The sequence below is a fragment of the Tauraco erythrolophus genome, chromosome 1 (genome assembly GCF_009769465.1).
Source record: "Tauraco erythrolophus isolate bTauEry1 chromosome 1, bTauEry1.pri, whole genome shotgun sequence".
Classification (NCBI taxonomy): Eukaryota; Metazoa; Chordata; class Aves; order Musophagiformes; family Musophagidae; genus Tauraco; species Tauraco erythrolophus.
The window spans coordinates 80,086,780-80,102,185 of NC_141465.1; the positions used below are offsets into that span (position 1 = coordinate 80,086,780).

At 43.4% G+C, this 15,406-nt stretch overlaps 1 protein-coding gene across 2 annotated transcripts in view; it reads right to left on the reverse strand.

Annotated features, from left to right (window-relative positions):
* Nucleotides 1-8,232, reverse strand: part of GPC5 (glypican 5) — a 795,927-nt gene extending 787,695 nt beyond the window's left edge. For both annotated transcript variants that reach the window (XM_086620082.1, XM_086620076.1), the window contains exon 1: nt 8,073-8,232. In XM_086620082.1, the coding sequence (XP_086476208.1) occupies nt 8,073-8,232 (160 nt within the window). The remainder of the gene's footprint in view (nt 1-8,072) is intronic.
* Between the last annotated feature and the right edge of the window lie 7,174 nt (nt 8,233-15,406).

Below are 15,406 nucleotides of genomic sequence, written 5' to 3' on the forward strand. Positions count from 1 at the left end.
CCAAGCAGACAATCCATCCTGACACTCCAGCGGATAGACTATCACGGGACAGGCTCGGGCAAACAGGGAACTCATTACTAAGCTCACTGCAAAAGAGATGTAAACAGAAGGTGAAGACATGGGCAGATTGTAAGGAGAAATATAGAAGGTTATGGATGTCGCCTATCTGGACGTCTGTAAGGCCTTTGACACGGTACCCCACAACATCCTTCTCTCTAATTTAGAGACATACAGATTTGATGGGTGGACTGTTCGGTGGATGAGGAATTAGCTGGATGATCACATCCAGAGGGTAGTGTTCAACAGCTAAATGTCCAGATGGAGATGAGCTATGAGTGGTGTTCCTCAGGAGTCCATACTGGGACTAGTATTAACATCTTCATCAGTGACACAGACAGTGGGATCAAGTGCACCCTCAGCAAGTTTGCAGATGACATTAAGCTGGGTGGTGTAGTTGACACACCTAAGGGAAGGCATGCCATCCAAAAGGACATGGACAAGCTCGAGAATTGGGCCCATATGAACCTCACGAGGCTCAACAATGCCGAGTCCAAGGACCTGCACATGGGTTGGGGCAACCCCCGCTATCAATATAGGCTGGGAGATGAAGGGATTGAGAGCAATCCTGAGGAGAAGGAATTGGGCGTACTGGGGGATGAAAAGCTCAACATGAGCTGGCAACGTGCACTCACAGCCCAGAAAGCCAACAATATCCTGGGCGGCATCCAAAGAAGCTAGCAGATAAAAGAAGGTGATTCTGTCCCACTACTCTGCTCCTGTGAGACCCCACCTGGAGTACTGCATCCAGCTCTGGGGTCTCCAACATAAGAACCACATGGAGCTGCTGGAGCAGGTCCACAGGAGGGCCACGAAGACAATAAGAGGGATGGAGTACTTCTATGAAGACAGGCTGAGAGAGTTGGGGCTGTTCAGCCTGGAGAAGAGAAGGCTCTGGAGTGATCTTATAGCAGCCTTCCGGTACCTAGAGGGGTATTACAGGAAAGCTGGAGAGGGACTTTTGACAACGGCATGTAGTGACAGAACAAGGAGTAATGGCTTTAAACTCAAAGAGGGTAGATTTCAATCAGATATAAGGAAGAAATTCTTCCCTCAGAGTGGTGAGGCACTGGAACAGGTTGCCCAGAGAAGTTGTGGATGCCTCATCCCTACAAGTGTTCAAGGTCAGGTTGGATGAGGCTTTGAGCAACCTGATCTAGTGGAAGGTGTCCCTGCCCATGGCAGGGGTGTTGAAACTAGATGATCTTTAAGGTCCCTCCTGACCCTAACCATTCTATGATTCTATAATAATTTCACAATCAGAGGTGTGTAGCTGATCTATCAAACAAAGCAAAAATCAGAACTTGTATTATTCCTCATTCTCCTACGAACTTGATACGCCTCTTTCTCAAGTAAACAGTAGCTTTACCTCTTAGAAGCAAATTATCTCCTTTTTCCTATGAGGTTCAGAAAAGCAGATCTTGCATAAAACCTTCGTGTAGCTTTTCCAATATGTATGACCTTTCAAATACTACAATTTAGTTATTAACAAACACTATACATAGCATCTGCTCACATGCAGTTCCACATGTATATAGGCACAGACATGCATAATACTTGTTTAGTATTAAAATTAAATAACCTAAAGATTAGCTCTATTACCCAGACTGTGCTTAGTATTTTAAACAAATGTTAGGCACTACTTAGCTTTCAAACCTTCTGCACTTTGTCTCTTGTAAAGAAGGAGCTAGTATGAAATTTTATCTAGGCTTATCATGGGCTTTAGAATAGCTTCAAGAAGACATTTAGACTTTTAGCAAGACTCTAAAATAATAATGACTATTTGTTTATAGTTACAGTTGACTCTTCAATATTCTTTATTCCCCTGATGTTATGGTAAATATTTTTTTTAAGCAGCATCTTTTTAACATGGGTATCATTCCCAACCCTAAGGGAACTTCGTTTTGTACTTTAAGAGTGCAAATCACGTACATACAAAGTACATTTTATTGACCTACTTCTGTTCCAGCTCATTAAACACAGCTGCTTTCAATGGTCAGGAAAAAGTAACCAAATACAACATGCAAAAGAACCCAACTGACTAAAAATGGAGTGCCTGCTCAAAATCCACAGAGTGGCTTTGTAGTTGTTTCTTTATAGAGCTACAGAACAAGCAACAGCTTATGGATAATGTTGCAGAAGAGGGCATGTGAACCAGCAAGTGAAAAAGGTCGTTCCATTTCAGTACAACCAATGTTAAATCACAACACACTTGTTTTCTCTGTTTTCACATCTAAAAAGCTCCTATCTTGCACAAGAACTGCTTTGTCAATAACCAATTATTTTGAAATACAGTGAGAAAACATTTTCTGCTCCAATGAGGAATACTGGCTTTCAGTACCAAATTCTGAAGGTTCTACACTTCAGTCTATTTTTAGACAAGATCTCAAGACAGCAAGAAGTGAAATAACTTGACTATAATAAATGTATATTAACATAAACTGTTACAGTACAGGAAAGGTTTTACAACTGCAAACAATCTGGATGGCTGTAGAAAAGACAGTTCAGCATGAATAAAATGTAGTTATTCCGAAGAATAGGTTTACCTATTTCCAGAAGGTCTGGAACTGATTTCAAACTTTCATTCATGGTCTCAGCTGTACAAATCCATATTTTCAGTACCTTGAAATAAACAAGTGCTGACAGGATGAGGATGTTAACTGCTAGGAAAATACCAGGTATGTGGTAAATTTCTGCCTGTCTACTTAAGTCAAATACTTCCATGAGATCAAATCCAGAGTCTGAAAAATCCCAAGAGAGACCTAGGATCAGTATAGACATCTCTCCATATACCCACACTACAGCTCACAGCACAAAATGTGCGTTCATGTTGCCCTACACTCGCTGCCTGCAAAAAGCCTTCCTATTTTTAAGACTGTTTGAATTGCGGTGGAAGGGAACCCTAAAAGTTCACAGTGCCTTGGCATTACAAGAGCATCATATGGGATCTAAAGAAGACTCAAGGGCAAACCCCATCTAGTGAGGTCAGTCAGTTCCTTCTACAGGATACCAGCCTTAAGCAAGACGTGAGTCAATCTATTCCACTCAGCACAAGAACCAGGAGTTGAGCAGTATGGACACCACCTTTCAGGTCAGCCCAGCCAGATCAATTCCTAAGGCTACTGAGCACTGCTGACTTCCCAGAGAAGCTGAACTATGGAAGATAGAGATGGGGAAGCACCTACATAGTTGAGCCCATTTTTTCATTGGTTTTAATCTCAAAACATTGTAAGAATTGTTTCACAGTGATGATTTTGTGGATTCAGAGGTGAAATACTACTTGCATTCAGGAATCAACAGTGTATGCTCACACACAGACAAAATTTGTGTTGTAGGCAAGTCGTTACAAAAACACAGGTGATACAATGAACATCAATAACTGATATCACAGAGTAACTCGATTTCCATCTCTGCCTAAATCCTTTTCCAGAGATCTGAATATCAGTTAGGCAAATACCATAACTAGAAGTGTCCCTGCTTGCACATACCAAAAAGAAAAAAAAAAAAGTCTTGATTTGACTTCAGATAGAACTGAAATCCAAATTACCTGAATGTAAATCATATTAGAAACCCAAATTAAAATTCGAATATCATCTTGGAGCTGCACTGAAGTAATCTGATCCGGATATTAAACTGACTTCTATTGTTACTTTAAACTGAATTAGCAGGAGTATTTTTAATTTGATTAACAAAAGAGTGTTACAAACCAAGTTTTTCCTGAGAATACCTCATTCTTCAAGCATAGTTTGTCTCATTTATTCAATTTCATAAGCACAATGATTCTCTATGAAAAAGCCTTCGCAATAAAATTTACACTAATCACAGAGTCTGCACTCTTTATTATGCTTCTTGTTCTCACAACTGCGTACATGACCTCCCAAAGGTTGCTGAAAAGAAGTCTAGATTGATTCCTGGAAAACAAACAAGCAATGAAAACAATCAAAAAATCTGCTGAGAACTTGGAAAAATATCTCCAGCACTTTTTTCCAGTTCATTGGGAACTGTTTGGTTCTACAATTTCAGCATATGTAACATTTTTCAATAAGCCATGGAGTACAGCTTTTTGGGGCAAACAGAAGCCTGACAGTTTGTTCACTGACGTACCTACTGGAAGCCCTTTGTCAAGAAGGCAAAGGTGGTTGGACTGGTTTACTGTCCAACCTATTCTGCTGTTCTACAGATTCTGTGAGAAAGAAATCAAGAAGAAATCTTATTTGCAATCAAGAGACAAAAGGAGAGTTGAGAGCTCCCATTTAATCTGTCTGAGAAATGACCAACTGTAATCAGCTAGCTTTCTGGAATATATGGGGTAAAAGAGTGGAATTCTTAAAAAAAGTTGTTTAGATTACAGTACGAGAAACTGAGCATAGGGAATAAAAATACGCATAAAAAAAGTATTTTGCAGACAACAATTATTTTTTTAAATAATCCAAGTCATATCTATACACAAAAATAAAATTAAAAAACCCAAACATTTCAGGCCTTTTTATATTTAATTCATGCTTTGCATATTGTTTGATTCTCCATACAATGAAAGAGTCTTTTAGGATTTTTCATTATTGAGGTTTGTCTGTACAGTCCCAACAATACCATGCTTGTCACACAGAACCAGATAGGAAAAAAAGAAAAGTATTTTTGCAACAACATTTTAAATCAGTATGAAAGTGATAAATGTTTCAATATACGAAGTGATGGCGTTAAGCGTAAGTCTGTTCACAAATCACTGGTACAGAAGATTGAGCACAGTTAGTCAAGTTTCTTCATTGCTGGGGGGTAGCAATAAAAACCTTGGTTTTGTTAAAGATAGGCATTTATCTTTAACACTAGTTTCCAATTGCAACGCCATGATACCCTATGTTAAGTGAATGAAACACAAACTCAAATTTGTGGTTCCCATATCCCTCAAGATCATCTTCGTGCATGTATCTGGCATTTTTTGCATACGATAATAGAGATATTTTTGCTCCTTTAAAGATACATGAACTACATACAATCACTGCAAAACTAATTATATAAAATAACACATAGTTTTTGAGCTAACATATATGCAAAATACAAACACATGACAGTCCCCGAATGAAACAGAATTACAATTTGCATGATTTACTGATATAAAGCTGCTTAGTTTTTATTACCACCAAGAAGAGGAAAAAATACAATTGTGAATGTTACAGTCTTTTATTTTAATATATGCAATGAAAACAAGGCCAATATAAGCCAACTTCTTCCCTATAATTTCATTGGCTGTAGAGGTAGCCTTCCACTGTATGCAAATCCATACACCAACTAACACACCCATTCTTTTTCAGCTAGTGATCCTTCCCCATGTAAAAGGTGTGGTGGAACTTAAGACATTTCAACGAAGGTGTCCTTATAGAAGCTAAGTCTAAAATAAGGAAACTGAGGCAATGCAAGAGAGGCAAAGGACTTAGGTAGCTCGCTCTGAAGTTGACACCTAACATTTGACAGCTGAGGAGTTCCAAGATGCCACTGGTCACACTGACCATGCTGTGCACTTGCGCACAGGGAGCACCTGTCATGCCAGAGGTATCCCACCCGCCACCTGCTGCCATTCTGGAAAGACATGAGTCTCTCAGAGGTATCACATCTGCCGGCCCCGCGGGGATATCCCAGAGATTCTAGGGAAACTCAATGGTGCCAGATGCCCACATTTAAGCAATCAAATTAAGCCTTATAAAGGCAGCTTTAGACTCCTATTTTCACAAGAGGACATCTACCAAAAGTGTTTATACGTGTGTGGGTATTACACACAAACGCATTTCTGAGTGCCATCAGAAAAGGTTTTAAAATGTTTTTCACTTCTTGCCTCAAAAGAAGGCTTAATATAGAAGATCAGTAGCAAAAGTGACATTTCTTTCCTCTTCGCGTTATGTTTCCAGCCTACGAATACCTTTAATCACACCTAAATCTTCTAAAATACTCGTTTAACCCCCATTTTCTTGTCATCTCCAGTTCTGAATAGATTTTACTGTTTGCAATTATTTGTTTCATTTACCTCTGAGATCAAAGTTACTCAGAGTGAGAACCCTGATGCCTGTACTCAGCTCCCTGAAGGCTAGTGTTTTCCAGGCTGCCCACAGCAACGCAATTCCTTCAAAGAATGAAAGGCTGCTGCTGGCCACGCAGCTGTACCGCACCTCCTGCTGACCGCTGCTTGCCGGGGCAAGGAATTTTTCATTACTCTTACAATTCAAAACCGGCTTTTGCTTCAGGAACAGGAAATACAGAAAAGTCCAAAGAAGAAAATGAGAGTGGTGTTATAAAAGTCTTATAGGGGAAGAGAGAAAATCAGAGAGCAGGGCAGAAGAAACATATGTAAGGTATCATAGTTCTTTACTCTTGAGGCAGTATGTTTCCTCTCTATCCTCATATACAAGTAAACGTATGTTATCAAAATAAATGACAACGGCATAAAAAGTGTAATAGTTGCACTAGACTACTGAATGAGAAGAACACAGATAAACCAATACCATATTATTCATATTGATGTTAATCACACAAAAAAATCAACACGAAAAATTTAAATCACTGACATGGCTTCGATTCAGATTTCACTCACCAGACATCTTCATTTGCACAGTACCTATCTAATCAAGCTTTTCGACTGAAGTGTTTATTTTCTTTTTAGTGAAGACAATAATAAAATCTAGTTAAGGAGAATGTTTGAAGACAATGCATGTTGTCAAATGTACTGGTAACCTAAACATAGTACTTTGATTTGTAAACTCCACACTGCAATATTAAATATTTTAAGTTTAGGATTATCTGCTATGTTTAAAACCAGAGTCATCAAAAAGCTGTATTTTTGTATTTTATTTCTTTAGGAATAACCATAGTATGCCTTAACTCACAAGAGTTAATAAAAACTGCACAGATTATTTTAAATAAAGAAGAGGCTATTGATATTTTAAAGTGAGGGGGATGTTAATTCAGCTTTTGTTGCCCTGAGAAGTCATTTTCTATCAGAAAAAACACTGACTCCATTTACTACTTAACTTGTCATCTAAACATGACAAACATCCAAAACACGACAAACATCTAAAACACTTTATAGGTATGTGTGGAAAAAAAAAAAGGTTTTTTCCAACCCTATATCCCTGAACATGAAAATATCTGTATTTTAATTTTGTGATTAGCACCACTGAAATCAACTGAGGTTCTCACAAGGCTGGAACAAACTCCACATCTAAGAAAGTACGTCTTATTACACACATGCTTTGCAATGTCATTTGGCATTCGCCTAAAAAGAAGTTTCATAGATGCTATAAACGCTAGGATGTACCCAAATTGTCATTAAGACATTACTTTCCCAGGGAATGTTACTCAGGCAGACATCCAGCAGAGAAAACGCGCAGATCCACCACTTGCAGGGGTGTAAATCATTCTCATTTCACACAAGAGTAACTCCACCAGTCCAAAACGCAGTTCAGCGGCTTCCCCCGTCCTTCAGGGTTTGCGCTGGCACCGATGTATCCGAGCCTTCCTAGGAAAGGCTCTAGGCAGTTTGTGTCCGGATTTTCGGCGACAGGGTGACCTCCGGCTCAGATTGGCTCCCTCTCCTCTGCGCCGCACGCCAGACGGCGTGGAAGCGGGCACCAGGGGATTTTGGGCAAGTGTCGGCGTGCTCCCGTTTCTAAAGAGCACACACGCCGAGAAGAGCATTTTCTCTCCTGAGTCAGCAGCCAGGCATCTCCCCCATCAACTCCCCACGTAGCTACGGAGCCAGGTCCGCCCGGACGCTCCCCGACCGCGGCGGCCGGCGCAAGGACGCGGGCAGCGGGGCGACCCGAGGTGCTCGGCGGAGCGGCAGCCGCAGCGAGCGAGCCCCGGCGAGCCCCGCCGCCGCCGGCACCACCCACTCATCGCCGCCAGCGGCACCAAATTCAAACCCGCCGTCCCCGCTCCCGGGCCGGGCAGCCTGGGGCGAACCGAGCGGCCGCCGGAGACAGCCCCCGCCCCCCCGCCGCGCCTTGAACAGGAAAACTCGCCCGTACCTGCCCGCGGGGACTCCGGGATGCCTCTGAGGGGGCCGAGCTGCCGCAGCTGGAAAACTTTCCGGACGCCCTCGCAGCTCAGCGGCGGCTTGGCGGCCTCCGAGGCGGCGGCCAGGAGCAGGACGCCGAGGCTGAGGATGCCGAGGCTCTTCCCCCCCATGCCCGCCGGCCGCCGCAGGCAGCGCGGCCCAGCCGCCCCCGAACCGCCGCCGCCGCCGCGGGGAAAGGGCTGTCGGCGCCGCCCGCCGCGACCCTCCCCCGGCCCGGCCCGGCCCCCGCCGGCTCCCCGCCCGCTGCCCACCGCCCCCGACTCCGGGAGCGGCAGCGGGAGGGCGCTGTCCACCGCCGGTGTCGCGGTGCCTTCGCGCCGCCCCGTCGGGGCTCGGGGGTTCGCACGCCCCGTTTGGGGAGGGGAGGGGACTCCCCCCACCACCACGTACACCGGGGGTGGCGGGGGTGCGGGGTGAGGAGGAGAAAGGGGAAGGGCCGCAGTGCATTGGTACGGAAGAAATAAGCCCCAAAACGCATCGAAAAAAAAAGAGGCTTTAAATAATTTGTAGTGCTTCGAGGAACTACTTGCAACAGGCTTACAGAGGCAGTAGCATACACCATTCACTTTAGCTTCGAATGCCAAACTTTTCTGACGAAAGTCTCCAAGAACTCAGCCATCTTCAAGATGTCTTCAAAAACTTCAGTTCTCTTTGGCAAAAGTGACAAAGGACCAGTTTACAAAACCCTCTCACATCTACAAGCCAAAGTCCAACGGTAACCGTCAGAGCAGCCAAAGAAGCAGCCAGGAGTCACCAGATTACTTTTTAAATGGCTTCCTCGATGCCAGAGTTAAGAATCCCTTCCACGCACAAATGTAAACAGCACACCTTACCCCTTATAGCCGGAAATTGTTCTTAGTCGGTTTTGAAGCTTCTGGTGGTCGTTCAGCACTGTACAGCATTAGTCTATCCCAGCTTTCGCTCAAAAATAAATCTATGGCAGCAGTTTCAACAGAAGGCTGCAAAAATACTGCCAAGTATGAATTATTCTATGCATCCATCTGAATATGGGTAACAAATTGACACAAGTTATTAAAACTTGCACTAGAGATCAACCATTTCTCTGCTGAGCAAAGCAATAAAAGAATGGCATTACGTTAATATTATCCAGTCTACCAAGTGACAGACAGTTCATAAGAAGGAGAGAGAACCAGTATTTCCTGTTTTTGAATCATCTGTATGCCTGGACTTGGCAACTTCCTTCTGTCAGCAAGTTCCAACATATATGAAACATCCTTTAATAGAATTTGTTGTACTGTGCTTATACCGTTGATGTATCAAGATGGAACACAGATGAATGGTTACAATCTTCTTGATTAAGCAAACCACAGAAAAAGGCATTTTAGGCCCTTCCTGAGGAAAAAAGAGGGGGAAACAGAACAGGGAGTCCCACTGTAAATAAGATTTGTTTTAGATAAAAAAATAGAAATAATTAAAAAATGCAATACCTTGTATAGAAGCTGGTAGTAGCCAGCAAAACCCTTGTAGGTCAGTAACACTTTTTCTTAAACAGAACGCTTATTTTAAAATATTAAAAAATATCTTGGGAAAACAATCCAAACATGGCAGCCAGAGAACACAGGATCTTATCCAGCAACTTGAAGATGGTAGAGGGAGTTCTGGAAATCACAAAATGCCAACCTCAACACCTAGTACAAGACACGCAGCACTCAACAATAAACATATGAAAATACAGTATTAGGAGACAGAGGAAAATTCTTGCAGATTAAGAAATACAGACAAGTATTCCTACTTAAAAAAAAATAAAATGTAAGTTTCTCATTCAGCTCACAACTGCACAGAAGTTTGCCAAAAGCAACAGATTATGTTGGAAAAACTCTAGAACCCCATGGCTTTAAATTGAATCGGTACTTCCTCCTAGGTTCCACTAGTAGCAATTCAGAGAAAGCCCTACCCTCCAGCCCAAGGAAATGGAGCTTTTTGGTAAGAAATTGTATATATATGTTTTAACTAACTCTTTCAAGATGTGGAATATTCCGTTTTAGTCCAAAAGGTGGGGTGGGGTTTGTTTGTTGGGGGTTTCTTAATAATTTTAGCATAGGGACTGTGAAGAAAATAATTAACTTTGGCTTAATTATGAGATTGAATTTAATTTTCTTGCAGGTTTTATGCTGGGAAGCTTCCCTGACTTTAGTGTTAAAATGTATATTTTAGCTAACAAGCTTAATGAATCAAATATTCTAGAAAAGGTTTCTGCATATTTGCAACCATATGCAGAGGAAAGGGACTCCTCTCATCTTAACATACAAATATATATATACACATACATATATATATGAACTTGATGAGAGAACATGAACATTTGGCTACAGTCTCATCTCTTTTCTTGACCAAAGCCTTGACATGTGCTCTTGGTGGCTCCTCATGAATATCTAGCTGCCAACTCAAGATGACTAAGAACACCACTTCCACAAACTCTCCCTTTCCTCCTTTTCTTATTCATCATGAACAATATCACTATGTTACCTGAAACGCTGGCACAATGCCGGAGAAGATTACTCTTTCCTCATCCTTCTGAATCACATCAAGCTAAAATTAAACTATTATTTTTGTCCCACAGCACTAAGTTTCCTGCTCATCTAGATAGATGATGTTCTCCTTTGGACTGTCATCTTTTAACTATTGAAAATGCTTTATTTGGCTGTGCCATCTTCCCTGTTCGTATCATTTCAGAGAGCTACTACAAAAAAAAAACCTTTCTGACTTGTCACTTTGACCACATCCGTATTTCTCACGTTCTTTGTGTCCAATGCAAGTCGCTTGGCTTCAGTTGCTAATGCCTTTACTGTTCTCATCTCAAGATGCAAGGGGGAGTTTCCACTTTCAGAGAGAGAACTACAGCACCTGTCTCCATCTCCAGCTTCAGAAACAACCAAATACTTTCACGCTATCTCCTACTTTGTCTCTCTTATCTGAAAGTAGTTCAAACACCCATTAAGCTGTCTCATTCTTCCAAGTCGTTCTTCAAAGCTTTCTTTACTATGAGTCTTTTAACTATTACTTTTATACATATCACAGCAATTAAGGAAGTTTTTCATAAAGAATATGGACTGTTGTGTCAGCTAGTATGTTCGCATCATGTCCCAGTGGCCAATTTTACCCATCTATTTCTGGTCTAATGTGTGCTCTCTGTAAGCCCTTGGTTCTGATAATACTCTTTTGCTTTTTATACAGCTTTGAACAGAGCGGAGATCCCAGGACCCAAATGGAGCTCCTTAGAGCTACAGCAACAGCAGTGGGGGGAGGGAAAAAAAAAACACACCACGAACACCACACACAGAGGAACAAAACATTAACTTTTTCTTCCATTATACAGAACTATTCCATAGTTACTATGGTGTGATGGTTTGATGGGGGGGGGGGCTCTGGTGGCAGGAGCTGGCCACCAGATCGGACTCCAATCCCCCTCGGGGTCTGAGCCAATTGGCACCTCTGCGAATTGCCCTATTTAAGCTGGGACAAAGGAACTGGAAAGGCATGCCTTTGCCCAGGAGCGAGGGGAGGGGAGGAGGGCACTGTCCCCGCTCCCTGGCTCCTGGCTGGGCGGCTGCCCGCTGAGGATGGCTGCAGCAGAGCTGCTTGGGGAACTCAGGGAGCGCCCTGTTCCCAGGGTGCCCACTGGGTCGAGTTCACCCAGAGAGGACTAAGATCCGAGAGAAACGGCTACAGAGACACCAGGTCAGTGAAGATGGAACAGGACGAGGTGTGCCGGAGCCGAGTTTCCCCTGCAACTGGTGGTGAGATGGCAGGCGGCCCCCTTGCAGCCAGGACGGACTCGGTGGAGCAGAGACCCACTCATGGCCCGTGGAGAACCCACGTTGGAGAAGAGATGCCTGGGCCTGAGGACAGTTGTGAAGCATGGGACGCACAACAAGGTAAGAGACATATCTAGAGTCTGTGTGACGACCCAGGCCGGAGCAAGTGGCAACAGCTCGCTAAGAATCCGAGACTGTGGTAAAGCCCGCACTGGAGCAATCCGACGGGGAAGGATTGCATCCTGTGGGTAAGACTGACGCTGGAGAAGTTTGTGAATTTTCCTCGTGAGTAGGGGATCCACTGGAGCAAGGGAAAAAGGGTGTAAGGACTCCTCTTCCTTTAAGAAAGGAGCGGCAGTAACAACATGGAATGAACTGACCTGCACTCCCCCATTCCCTATCCCCCTGCACCGCTGGGGGAGGAGGTAGAGCCGGGAAGAAAAGGAAGGGGGGGGGGGGGGAGGGGGGCAGGTGTTGTTTTTAAGATCTGGCCTTGTTTTCTTTTTATCCTCTCAAGTAACTGGTTTTGCTTGTCTTTATTCTTTTCAGTAACTGTTAATAAATTGTTTTGCTTTAAGAAAGTAGAGTCTGTTTTGCCTGGGACCATGGTTAGTGGGTGCTCCCTCTGTCCTTGTCTTGACCCTCACTTCTTTTATTATATTTTTCTCCTCTCCACTTTACTGAGGAAGGAGTGAGAGAGTGGCTGTGTGGAGTTTAGTTGCTGGATCGGCCTAAACCATGACATATGGTAAGTAAAAAAAAAAAAAGTCATATTATTTTAGGTTGAGATAATTAAGCTAGTAACTAGGACTAAAAGCTACGTGGCATTTGGATTCCTAACGTAATGCTACCACACTGTTATCAATGACCCCATAATCTTACAGTGAGGCCAGTAAAACTTCACACACAACTCAAGTCATCTAAGGGTCTGTTAACTGCAGTGCTGAAGAAGAGTTGATAGTAGTGTTACAAAGAGCATATTTTTCTTCTTCTTTTAATAAAAATGAATTATGAATTCCAACTGAAAAATCTGTAAGAAATTTTAATGAAAAAACAGTATTTTGTTTCATACCTGCAGTTACAAAGGATCATCAGCCGAGACCTCAGGTAGAGGCAGATGAGTGCGAGAACACCGGGGAAGCGGTTGCAGGCCACAGAGTACCACCACAAACCATCAGCATCGCCTCTTCCCACCCCCACGTGCCTCACAAACCTATTTGACCATTATTCCATATTCCAAACTTCAGTTGCTGCGTTCCCCCAGCGCGCTGCAGCCCCGGCACCCTGCAGGTCCCAATTCCCCACCTCTGTGTAACTCCTCACGCTCTCGGTGAAATCAGCAAACCACTGCCAGTTGGGAAAACGCCAGTGGACCCGTGGAGGTGGTACCGCTCGTGCCACCATCCACTGATCGCACCTGTGGCGCTGCCCGACGGCGGCTGCTCCCCAGGGTTATCCACAACAGCCGCCCGTACCACCCTGCACTCTGCCACCCTGGAACAGACCGCAGGAGAGCCCACCGCTCTACAGCAGGGGAAGGGGCCCTTCCCCACATTATAACGCTCTGCAGTTCCGCCTCTTCCCTTGAAGTGAAAGGGAAAAGGGTTTAAAAACACAGACATTGCGCCCTGCCTGCACAGAACGAGCTACAGTTCTTTACAGCAATTCTAAAATTCAAGCATTCACTTAGGAGTACTGTATCCAGAACGAAGAGGGATTTGGGAGTACTGGTTGATGAGAAGCTCAACATGAGCCGGCAATGTGCGCTGGCAGCCCAGAAAGCCAACCATATCCTGGGCTGCAGCCAAAGAAGTGTGGCCAGCAGGTTGAGGGAGGTGATTCTGCCCCTCTACTCTGCTCTCTTGAGACCCCACCTGGAATACTGTGTTCAGCTCTGGAGTCCCCAACATAAGACAGACATGGAGCTGCTGAAATGGGTCCAGAGGAGAGCCATGAAGATGATCCGAGGGCTGGAGCACCTTTCCTATGAAGACAGGCTGAGAGAGTTGGGGTTGTTAATCCCAGAGAAGAGAAGGCTCTGGAGTGATCTTATTGCAGCCTTCCAGTACCTGAAGGAGGCCTACAAGAAAGCTGGAGAGGGACTTTTTACAAGGGCGTGTAGTGATAGGACTAGGAGCGATGGCTTTAAATTGAAAGAGGGCAGATTTAGATCAGATCTAAGGAAGAAATTTTTCCCTCTGAGGGTGGTGAGACACTGGAACAGGTTGCCCAGAGAAGCTGTAGATGCCCCATCCCTGGAAGTGTTCAAGGCCAGGCTGGATGAGGCTTTGGGCAACCTGGTGTAATGGAAGGTTTCCCTGCCCATGTCAGGGGGGTTGGAACTAGACGATCTTTGAGGTCCCTTACAACCCTAACCATTCTATGATTCTGTGATATATTTTCATAAAGGTTTATCTATTTTAATAATTTATACTTCAAGCATAGCTCACAAGTCAGCTATTTACTTTTAAAAGTACTTCTTACTGCTAGGTACACAGTTTCCATGGAGACTTCTTTGGATAATCTAGTGTGAACAATCTGAATCTCTTGTTATCTTTTCATTAATATCACTTGTTTCATTGTAGGATAGTTAACTCAGGTCTGTACATTTAAGACATTATCAGAAAGAACACCTAAGCAGGAACACCCAGCAGAGGACACTGCAGCAAAGAAAAGCAGCGATTTCTACAAAATACTAGCATGTAACAGAGGGAAAGAATCTGTTGTGTAATTGGAAGTAGTAGGAACCTGATCCTAATATGAAAGAAATCTACGCTCAGTATTAGTTTAGCATCATCTGTATTAAAAAAGCCAAACTTCTGCAGATATTTAAATATTCCTCTTTGAAGCATCAACAAAAGGTCAGCACAATTTTGGTCATCCCCAAACACACAATATACAGGAGGGTACTTCTTCCTTTCCCTACATGCCACAAGACGACAGTTGTTCACATTTTACAAACTCAAATTCAAGTTTCATCATGCCTAGAGATGTGAATTAATTTCCCTTAGTCTGTATCTGATGTTCACAATATTTGTACTTCATCGAAGAATAATGCCCCAGGAGACGCTGCAATCAGAAACTGTTTGTTCAACAAGAGGACCAGGCACCACCTTAGTACGCAGGTAAGTCAATATGCACATGTGCAGACACTCCTCAATGGTATCGCTCACAGCTTCTGTTAATATTCCTCATACCCCTGCAACTCGGGAAGCATTTACTCTGTAGCTGATGCCCAGCTTCTCAGGTTTTGTTGGTGGGTAAAACACATTAAAAACTATTCCTAAGAGGTATAAACCACATGACTTGCACCTAAACATAACGTACTTGATGCTTCAGCTTCTGCAACTGGACAAACGAAGCATTTATAGCCTAACAGGTTTTAACTTTCTGCCTTTTCTCCCCTAAGCGGGTGGAGGGACACAGAAACATCTAAAAAGATGCAGCCCCACCACAAAAAAAAAAACCAAAAAAAAAACCCCCACGAAAACAAAACACAAACAAACAC